General features: G+C 39.2%; 1 protein-coding gene across 1 annotated transcript in view; it reads right to left on the reverse strand.

The window, feature by feature from the left end:
* The window catches only part of TRPM3 (transient receptor potential cation channel subfamily M member 3), a 468,388-nt gene extending 457,602 nt beyond the window's left edge, over positions 1 to 10,786 (reverse strand). Inside the window, exon 1 of the mRNA XM_030003866.1 lies at positions 10,668 to 10,786. Coding sequence (XP_029859726.1) covers positions 10,668 to 10,691 — 24 coding nt within the window. The 5' untranslated portion in view covers positions 10,692 to 10,786. The remainder of the gene's footprint in view (positions 1 to 10,667) is intronic.
* Between the last annotated feature and the right edge of the window lie 542 nt (positions 10,787 to 11,328).

An 11,328-nucleotide genomic window follows, 5' to 3' on the forward strand; every position in this document is an offset into this window, starting at 1 on the left:
TCAAGGCAAACCTTTCCACCTTTTTTTCTTCATTTCTGATGTGAAAGAGTCACTTGCAGTTCCCTTCTGCCAGCAGGATGTCAGAAAGAGGAAAATTTGACTGCTAGAGCATGCTGCAAGATTGTTGATTTCATCTGGGCTCTGCAAAAGCAGCAGTAACATTGCTCTATTAACCCCCACTGACGAGCTTACTGCTGCTTGTTGGGAGCTGAAAAGGAGAAAAAGGGAGGAAAAAAACCCACCCACACCCACAAGTTCCAGACAAGTTTAACAGATAACAGTAAGGTATGTAAATATTTTCCAAAGCCATGTTTGTTTTAAAGCAAAAATAAATTGCACAACTACATTCTCTTTGTTATTCATCAGCAGGAGGGCAGAAAACCTGCAATATAAATTACATGCCCAGTGTCAATTTACAAGACAGTTCTTTATCCCAAAATGCTCAGTTTTGAGAATGTCTAAATTTCTGATTTGGAAAAAAAAGCCATACCAGAAGAGATGCAAGTACTTTTTGGTGCATTATGCAACATAAATTGAGCTTAGATCCAAACTCTCTTAACCAAACTTCTTTTGGTAATACAACTTGGAAAGCAATCTGCCTGCAAGAGGGTTGTTCAGTAGGAAGATGGAGCAACTTTGACTAAAATTCTAAAAACCTTGTCCAAATGCTACAGCAAATTGTATGAAGGACCAAAGTCTGTCCCTCTTAAACTTAAATCACAGAGTTAAATAAGCCCTCTTGCTATTCTTTACAATTGCACTCACTGTAGAAGTTATGAAAGAAAATCCCAATACCTACAGGAAAAAGTTTCTTTTAACAGCATTTCCCTGTATTTTATCGTGCTTTACTTACCTACAAGCAGTTGAATGCTTACAGTTTAAATCACAGAGCTCGTTGCCATAGAGATTGGGAAATTTAATATGGCTAGGTTTATTATTATTATGATGTAGGTTTATGGCACCACAGCTGAAACTTTCCAGTTTGAATAGTTAGCTCTAATTAAAGCATAGAGTAGCGGATAATACGTTGCCTAGCCATACACTTATTTTTTGTCTTCTGTTTTGATTACTAGATTTTGGTCCATTCCAAAGGGGATTTACGTGTTATTGTCATTCTACATACTTTGTAGACACACAAACAGCTATGCTCGCATCATAACACATTAATACTACATCACAATTCGATGTAGTTCACAGAATCCTTAACATTAACAAAGAGAATTAATTGTCTCTTCCCCAAATTCACAAACTCAAAAGTGTATGATTTTTAGATCTTTATTTTGCCTGAAGAGGAAATAGCTTAGATTTGTTGAAAGTTGCTCTATTGCATCTGGGATTTGTCTAACAGGTTAATGAGTTACAAAAGGCTTAATGCTCTAAAATCCACTTAGGTGTCTAATTCAGAAAGTATGCCAGAGCCTCTGTGGCAAGGATTTTATGAAGCTAATAGCAGTATTGCGCCTGCTAGGTTTTTTAGGTTATTACAAGTAAGATGAAGACAGTGCATAGCACATGCATTTGAAAGAGCCAGCTTTGTTTTATTGAACACATTCTGCTTGAAGACAGAGTTGGTTCCCTGATCATAAAACAGTTTGTACCAGGATATTAAAGAGAAAATATGCAAAAAAATTGTGCACCTCTATATGGAGGCAGAGAACTGTGGAACTGTGGATAAAACATCATCCAGGAAAGCACAGAGATCCCTAAGATAAGGCACTCAGGTAGGAGGGAAAACCCACCTGAGGACATCCTGCACCCTATGAACCCAGTCCTTCCCCCTGCACAGGGGCACAACTGTAAAGAAGGGGCAGGGCTTGTCCCTGCTCAAACCAACCTCCAGATCATTGAGTGGGGCTCTCCCAGGGGTCACAGTTGGTGCTCAAGCCACGAGCCACATCAGCCTGGGCAGAGCAAACACTCCAGCCATGACTGGTGGTGCTGAGCAGAGCAACCCCTTCTTAGTCATCACATCTCATAAGAAAATTTGCTCAAGAACAATATATTTTGGGAAGGCTTTAATCATACAAGTCTGCGTGAGAACTACTATGAGGACTAACTGAATGAGACCTGTCTGGTCCTTGGGCATCTGGAACACAGGTCTTGGCCAGTTTTGGCAGGAAAGTGGGCTTGGGGAGAGCCAGGTCTCCACAGGCCCAGGAGTAATTTGGCTATGTAGCCAAACCAGTCAGACGTGCAGGTTCAGACACCCCTAGAGCTAGTTATCCACTCCTTGGTGGAGTATTCCTCAGTTACAATTTTGTCCCTACTCCCAAGTCACCAAAAATAAAAATTTAGGCTGTTCTACTGCTCTTTGGTTTCAAACTGAAAGGATTGGTTTTAAGGGCATGATATTGACATTAAAAGAAAAATTCCCAAAGTACAAAATATGAAGAGTTTACAGTACTTAAGTAAGCTAGTGTGACTAACTGAGTTCTGTGTCAGCCTTTCCTGTTTAGGACATTTCCTGTTTCGGAACTGTAAATAATCTTCTCAGTATTATCATCCATGCAGTCTTATGTTGGACTGAAGCCATCTCAAACTGAAATATGGCTAAACTATTGTAATCAACAGGCTTATATCAGGCCAAAGTCTTTTCCAGGTTGCTCATGTGACCATTCTGAATGAGTAAAATCTTTGATTAGCAGAAGTATCCTGAAGTTAAAGGTTCAGAGTTGTCCAGAACACTGGTAATACTTCATAGACTAGATTTTTTTTATACCCTACATTAGAGGTAGGATATAAATGGGTAAGCTGCACAAAATAAGAGTCGTATCAGGACAAAAAGATTTACATGTGTTATGATATCTAAGAAGCCTGACAACACTTTAAATCAGATTCTCGGAGACGGATTTAGTGATTAGATTGCCATTACGCGCGACATAAATGCCAACCCATAATCTAATTACAATTGTTTGTGATTAAACAGCTGAGCCATAAGAAGCTTCTCAAATCTTCAGCAAGTGTGTTTCAATAGCAAGGAACTGTCACGATATTTCTTCTTAATTTGGATACTTTGGAAAAATACGCTGGATGTTGATTTAAACTATAATATGGAAATGGTCAGTAAGCTTAAGTGACTCTACTACGGAATTTATTATTCCTGCCTATTTTGTACAGCAACCAGCATAAGTGGGAAGAAGTAGAGGGCTAAAGAAAAAGGCAAGGGATTTTACAGCCAGACAGAAGGTGCAGGCATTTGCAGCAGAAGGGAGAGAATGAAACTTGGCCTTCCAACCCAAATCACAATTACCTAAGCATTTGCAGAAGCTGTTGGTACCCAAACAGTGCAGAAGGCTGCCTTGTGTCTCTTTGCCTGGGTCTTGCAGGTCTCACTGTCAGTCTCAATTTTCTTTCTTCCCCACCTTCTTGCCCACATCTACTCAAATGCCTGTCAAAGCCATTTTTCTTACTACAATTTTCACATTTTAATTCTTGAATCCCTCCAACAGCTCAGGCATCAAAATGTGAACATCTTATTACCAATTAAAATCTTTATTCCATCTTTTCTTATTTTCTACTCCTTCCATTTTGTCTCATTTACCCATTTGTCAGCTTTTTCACAAGTATTTCTACGTGGTTTTAGATGCTGCACACTAGACATGGAAAGTCTTTCGTGTCAATACTCACAAAGCTCTCTACTGTTAATACAGGTTTTAAAGACACCTACTGAGAAAACTGAAGTGCTATCAAAGAGTAATTAGAAACAGCTATTTTTTTATTTTAAAGTGAATTGCATAAACAGTAGCTAACAAAGCTAGTGCTCCATGTAGTATAGAATATGTGATATTCCTACCACCTAACTTTAGAAATCCAGAGTTAGTGTCTGCTTTGCAAGCCTAGATTCATGCAGTTATTGATCATCTTCATACTCCTTTATCCTTTGAAGGAGAAAAATACCCATATAAAAACATAAAAGTTTAAGGAAGATAAAAAGAAAAAGAATGAGAAGTGCATTGCTTATTCATCTTCAACAACTGGGAAAAGCATGTTTTTAAAATGAGTAGCATTTAGAATTTAATTGACAGAAAAAAATAGAGGCTATGTTTTGAATGGACTATTTAAAGAAGTCAGTCACCCTTTTGTGCAGTTTTTAAATTTAATAAACCTGAAAATTTTAACATTTTGAAGTGTGCAAACAATTTTTGCCAAAAATATAGATGATAACTGATATAGCAGCTCTGATAATATGCATTATTTCTCTAGTAATGGTTTATTTCAGGGCAATACAGGCATGGTTTTGTTAAGAAAAAAACCTATTTACTAAAATGGAATGACAAAAATTTGAACGTTGGAATCAGAACCAATTTTAATGTGGATCCTTTACACTGGGATAGAAGAGAAGTAATTTTTTCATTTGTTTCTAAAGAGGAAACCAGCAAAATTGAAGTGGAGAACAAGAAAGATCTTATTTGACTTAAAAATATTCACAAATGTGTATATTTCGGTTTTTCAATTATTCCTTCTCCTACCATGGGTACAAAATATCTCTAGGACCCTGCTACAATGGAATGGACAGCATCATGTTGGGTACCCAGAAACTTGTCATCACTGGTGTAAAAACAACAAGCAGCTGATCTGTGTGAGGGGAATGCTTTCCAGAGCATTTTGGCTTTTGGCTTTTTATTCGTGCTTTGACGTCTTTCACAGGACAACATTTTCTGATTGTAGGGGTGCTTGGAGCAGTTTCAGGTGATGTGATACCAACAGACTAACAAAACTGTACTGTCCATTTCCACAGAGCACAGTGCTTTACAAGACTTAAATAATTAAAGTCAGGATCCAGAACACAAGAGAGAAAACAAGTGCTTGCAAGAAGGGAGGTTTATGGAGCATGTGGTCATATGGATAGTAGGAAAGATTATTTTATTGCTCTTTTCTTTGAAAGATATATGTAATGACTACCCAAACTGAGAGATCAGTTAGACATGTTACAGGATATGACAAATACGATGTCCAAGCATGACAAGACTAAGACCCATCATCTGCCTCCTATACCCAGGCTATTTCAGAAAGTGATGTAAAATTGTCCTATTGGGATACCTGGTGAAATACATACTCTCATGCCATGCCTCAGACTTTATTTAGTCATTTATCAGTAGCTGTTTCCCTGTGTGATCTTTCCACAACGAATTATTGAACAGATTAGCCCTAAATTTGCATATCCACTGTAAGGACATTGATTTTCATTTAACTAGCAGCTTTCTGCTTGTGAATGCTAAAACAAGTAAAAAGGCAGGATCTGATTTGCCTTTTTATATGACTTAATATAACAATGACTATTCTGAACTTTTTTCCTCCAAACGAAAAGATCTTTTATTAAGGAGAAAAAGACCCCATATTTTCTCTGAAAAACATTCATCTCTTTGCTCACTCATTTAAAGTAGCATGAAAAGCAGCAAAAACATCAAATAAAGCTACATCTAGACATTCAAATTGTGCACATTTTTTTGATATTACCTGTGAAGGCCATTCTTCCTAAAATGCAACACACCATTCTTTATTCTAGTTGCTGCTTGGCACCTGATTTACATCTCAAGCATATTCTCAGATGAGCATTTCTCTCCCTTAAAGGCTAATAAATAGCTGCTAGTTACTTTTTCAAGCGGAGAAGCAGAGGTTTTATTCCCACACATGTAACACTGCCAGCACATAAACTGCCCAGGTGGTAAAAATCAAGCAATTGCCTCCCCTCAAAATGCTTCTGCCTGTTAAATGAAAGGCCAGCCACACTTTATGAAAGTCCCTTAGTGTTACTGGCAGCTTTCTGAAGGCCTGTGAGAGGATGCCTCTGATAAAGTTCCCAGTTCCCAAAAGTTCTCCCTATTACTGAGATACAGGAGAGTCTCCTTGGAGTATGTCCTCGTAACCAGGTAAGGAACTAAGCTTTAATAAACCAGTGGGGGTTTTTTTCAGTTGTAAGCATTGGTCATGTCCAAGCATTGCTCAGAGCAGCGAGGAACCACATGTTAGCAAAACTCCTCCTTGTTAGGCTTGCCTGGATGGAGGTGCACTGAACCTTCCTGTCTCAAACTCTTCCTCGGCATCCTCCTTGGCCTCTGCAGTCTTGTCGTCTGCAAGACCTTCTCTTCTTTTAATCCTGACTATTACATCCATCACACAAGCCTGCCACTTCCTCAGATCTTTTCAGCCTCTGAAGCCTTTTCCTCTCTCAAGCCCAGGGAATTTTTCGAGAGGGGACCACCAGAGGGCAAAGCCAGATCATGAACATCTGAGCTAGCTGTGACTGTGTCCTGCAGCACAGAGTTCGGTGGCGGTTCAGGGCAAGCCTGGCAGCTCAGCTCCCTGGATGCTCACAGTTCACACGGTACATGTCACGATTGTAACTATTTGCAAGCACCAGTCAAAAAAAGCCCTGTCATCAGGAAAGCCTCAGCATCACTGGCATCAGGAATCAAAGCCTGGCAGTGTAATTAGACAACAGCCTCATTAACCTTATAACGTCTTTCAATGCTTGTGGGAATCTTAAACATTTTGCTGTAAGAAATTAAGGAGAACAACATGAGAAAAATGAAAGGAATGATTTGCATGTTAGACACTTCAGTTCTTCATTTTGAACTCATTAAGAGATACTGCACTGTAGAAATCTCATTTATTTAGAGAGGTAAAAGCTTTGCAACTTCATCTCTAGAACTGTTTGCTCTAACTGGCTCTAACTCCTCAAACTTGGATGCAGTCTCCAGTTCAGCAGGACACCATCACCGTGTTCATGTAGCACACCTGAAATCATGGTAGAGTAACCACCTGTCACAAGAGAACCCATCCTATTTAAAATGATAGCTAGAAGATGTTTTTTACTTGAAGTTTATCAGAAAAACTTAGCAAATATGCATTTCTTCCGTAGAAAGTATCCAGTCCCCAAAATATATTTCAAGCCTTCCATGCACATGATCTTTTAAGAGAAGGTCTCATTTAAGGCAAACCAAAATTCACCTGCATCTGCCTTAGCTTCAGACAAAACACCTGGCCCTGGCCCTCCATGAAGGCTGCTTCCCTTCTTTCTTTCAGACCAGTGTCTTCCAAAGTGTTTATGTTCTCCCCTGTGACTCTGTGTGCTATTCATACTGAAGATAATTAATGATCATACGAAAGCAAATTCATGATCAGCACTATCAATGTAACTCTCGAACTAATTCTGTGAGCACAGTTTTTCTCAAGCAGCAATGCCATCAGCAACCAGCCATTCATAGCAAAATTGAGGAGAAGCTATTGCATGCCATGAAGACTTCACACCTGCTTTTCAAGACAACTAACAACCCCCACACCACACACACATACCCATCACCACAGCTGGTTTTCAGTTATAATAAACTTCTGCTGACCCAGACACCAGCATATTACATCTCCAGCCTAGGCAGTGAGTCAGCCTGTTGGTAGAGCATTTATTTCCCAGTGAGATATGACATGGTATGCACTGAAGATCCATGCAGCAGACCTCATCAGCAACAGCACCAGCCTCTGGAGCACTCTGAAAGCAGGGAGGCAATCCTTTGGCCAGCAGAGCTCAGTGTCAGAAAATGGAGCAGATTGATACCCAGATGGATAGAAAATGGCAGTGTTAACAATCACTGCAAGCAAGTGGGCTGCTATGCCCACAGTCTGGAAAATGATCCATCTGGTACTGATTCAGGAAGGCACCCATCCGTTTGAAATCTGTGAATGGAAAGTGTTGTGATGTCTAATTCACACGTGCTTTTTGGCCTGACTGTTCTGAAAATGTGCTTCTTCAGGTACCATGCTGGGTGCTGTCCTGAAGCAGGACCTTCACCCGCTGATGTGAGCTGGTGAGCCTGGGACAGGGATGGAGATGGAGGACACCAACAGAATCAGACTCTAAGAGGCCAAAGCTCTTCATTCAGTCAATGGAAAGCTACTTCAAAGACGCATGATGCTGAAAACCCTATGCTTCTTTGCTCTTTTTTGCTGGTCACAGGAATGCTTTTCCAGAGCCACCTAGGGAAACTTTGTCCTCCCTGGCCAACCTTGACATTTCAGCTTCTTGGAGAAGAGATGTCATGCAACAACAGTCTTTAATTGGTATTCTCAGCCAATATTGTTACAATACCATCAGGGGAGCTTTTTCCAAGACATACACTTTAAACAACAACAATAGTTTTCAATATGTTTCAGTGTGTATGCATGAATATTGGGATGCTAATGTTCAGACTAATGTTGTACTGTACTACTGATCTTCAAAAATATAGTAGTACAAGTAGTGACTACCTGATCTGCTCTTTTTGCAATAAAAAAACAACATGGGGAGCATGCCATTGCACAGCTGAACTATCATTTTCAATGTCTAGAAGCAAAACGTGCAAACAATTAGTCCTTTAATCTTTATGATATATGAAATCTTCTAAATTACATTCCTAGTCATTTTAAAATGTACTGATGCCTTTCGGAAAGGAATCTCACCCTTCAGAAGAATTCCTGCTATCGGACAACATTGTTTTTTAATTTTCTCCTCCTTTTTTAGTATTATTTTGTTCTCAAGTGAACTTATGTTTATTGTTTTAGTGATACTCTCCTGTTGATTATTGCCCCCTTCACCATTTGTGACATAACAGTTAGTATTGCTGTGGAGAACAATACGGTACTGAGATCAGCAGGAAGAGGACCTTAAAAATCTCCAGATACCTTGGGTTTGTGCAACTCTTTGCATTAAAAGAGGAAAGTACAAAAATATACAAAAAGCATATCAGAAGATCTCCACAAGACAACAGTATGAAAAGCCAGCAACCTTCAAAGGGTATTTGTATGTTTATAATTGCATGGAGGGAGTAAGATTAGAAAAATAGTTCTCTTCTATCATTGAACTATAAAAAATAAGATGCTTAAAATACATTTTATATATAATTTTAAGCTACTACAGAAGTATGTTTGGGATCCAGAGACTACAAACCATTTCATGGTCCAGTCCTGAGTTCCCCCCAAGTCTTTCTCCCCATATACTTTTCAAAGAGACTTACAGCAGTATAGCGAACAACATAAACAACACGTATTTTTAAGAATCCTTCAGAAGCAGTAACTAAGCTCTCATGCTTTTCACTTGCTGGAGAAATACTCCTGGATGTCTTCAGCTCCCTTGGTATGCTTTATAATGTGAGAGACTCTACATCTCTGCCTCTGACACTGCACACAATCAAGACAGACCTGGTACTCCCTCCACTTGCTTCTCAAAACATTTGTGCTCTAAAACCTGATATAGAAGTGGAAAAGACCCAGAAAATCTATTTTACATTTCATCTGTCCCTTCTCCCAATAATGAGAATGTTATAATATCCAGCCATCTATAGACAGGTCTTAATGGTGTCAATAAAACAACCTGAATGTCTACAGCGAGCCACAAACCTAAAATGCAGGTCCTCGCCCTCCTGCGCCAGAGGACTGTGACAGCAGTTCCATATAATATTTTTTTTTCCCCTTGACCAGCCCCTACTCTGTCCAAAGACGGCTCCTTCTGCCCCCACCTGTAATGCCACTGTCAGGCCACAGCTCTCAGCACTTACCTCACTCAGCAGTGCCTCTAAACCAAGAGTTCTGTTAAAGTCATAGTATGGAAAGCACAGGAAACAAGACAAACCAAATTGCAGTCTATCTTTTAAGAAGTACTAAGATCACTTACCTTAGTTGGAAACCCTTTCCAAATTAGCCTTCTGTGGGAAAATTCCTTTTATTTGTATAGTTTTAGTCATACACAAATATGTTTACATTCAAAATACATTTCACAGAGCAAGAAAATGTCTATGATTTTATCACCTAAATTACATAAAAATAATTATTTCACATAAAACAAATTAGTGTCTTTAGACTATTAAACTGTGAGGTCCAAAGCAGTAACAAAGCAAAACTGCAAATGAAAACATCTCACTCATATCCAAAAACAATATCACTTGTTCAAAGTTCTCAACAGAGTTAAGTATCAGCCCTCAAAAGGCATTTGAATATTGCTTACAGAACAGGGTGCAGAAGCAAGCTGTCATTTTGTCTAGTGGATACTTCCTATACCATACAACAAACATTACTGAAAAAGTAGAAAAATTCTACACGTAACAAAGACCAAAACGGCGCGCACTCTGTGTATACACTCTATGTACATGAATTAAACATTCAACAGTCAGGATAGAGAAGGCAAGACACTAATGTTCTTTCATAGCTTAAAAAAATGTAACTTTTGTTTATTTTGTATTTATTATTTAAGCATTATGAATTAATTAACAAAGTTATATTACATTAAACTGTGTGGTAGTTTCGAACTTCATCTTTTTCCTTCCATGGACAGTGTCAACTTATTTAAGAGATTTGAAACCTTTCTGCATTCATCATTTTGTTTGCCTTTCCTGGAACAACAAATCTGGAAACAGCTTATCACTGTAAGATACAACATCTCCGGTACCCTGATGCTGCATCAGCCAGGAAGATTGATATTTTCAGGCAGTTGTGGCTTTGCAGTCATTCTACTCCACAGTGCACCTGATCTCAAAGTAAGCTATTAAAGTAAATTTCCTTTCCAGAATTTCCCAGCCATGACAGCCTCCACAAACTTAGGAAAGAGCAATCCCAATATCTGAAATTAACTTTTTTAAAAAATCACCACCAACAAAAGTCTTACTTCATTTCAACACATTTAAATAGAATGGGAAACTCACCAAATTCGCCTGTTTATTCTTCATTTGGGCAGCCAACTCTCTGCAGATGAACTGCTATGAATCCAGCTGCCTTTCCCTCATTCTGGGAGATGTAGGAGATGCGACAGGTTCAAGTCTATCAGCAGAGTGCAACACTGGTGCATTTCTACAGCAGGGAGGCGGAAAAAGCAGGGGTGGAGGGAGAAGAGTCAGCCCTCACAGCAGTTTAAGAGTTCTTGCATGTTGTTATTGCCGCAGGTTCCTGTGACTGGCTTTAGCTGATCTCCTCTCCTCTGACATTGCTGCCTGTTGAGCTGGGGAGCACAAAGGAAGACTAATCACTGTACACCTCATGCTGTCTCCTGCAGTAAGCCCTGGTGTTTTTTCAACTGCGGAGGCAATCGATACCTGGGGAGGAAAGAAGTTTTGCCACCTGTCACCTGAGATAAAATGATCAATTTCCTAATTCTAGTACTAATGCTGGATTCAAAGCGAAGTGATAATTATCCCAGCTGGTTCTTAAAACAATCTATGAATGACACTGATCGTGATTACTAAAGCTGGTGTGAAAGGCATTGTGGCACATGGGTTCATTGGGTCTATTTATAGATTATTTTTCTGCTGTTTATGGAGTCATGTTGAATTCAGGAAGGGATAGGAGTTTTCCCTTGTGAGAAAGGCT

The sequence above is a fragment of the Aquila chrysaetos genome, chromosome Z (genome assembly GCF_900496995.4).
Source record: "Aquila chrysaetos chrysaetos chromosome Z, bAquChr1.4, whole genome shotgun sequence".
In the NCBI taxonomy this organism is placed as follows: Eukaryota; Metazoa; Chordata; class Aves; order Accipitriformes; family Accipitridae; genus Aquila; species Aquila chrysaetos.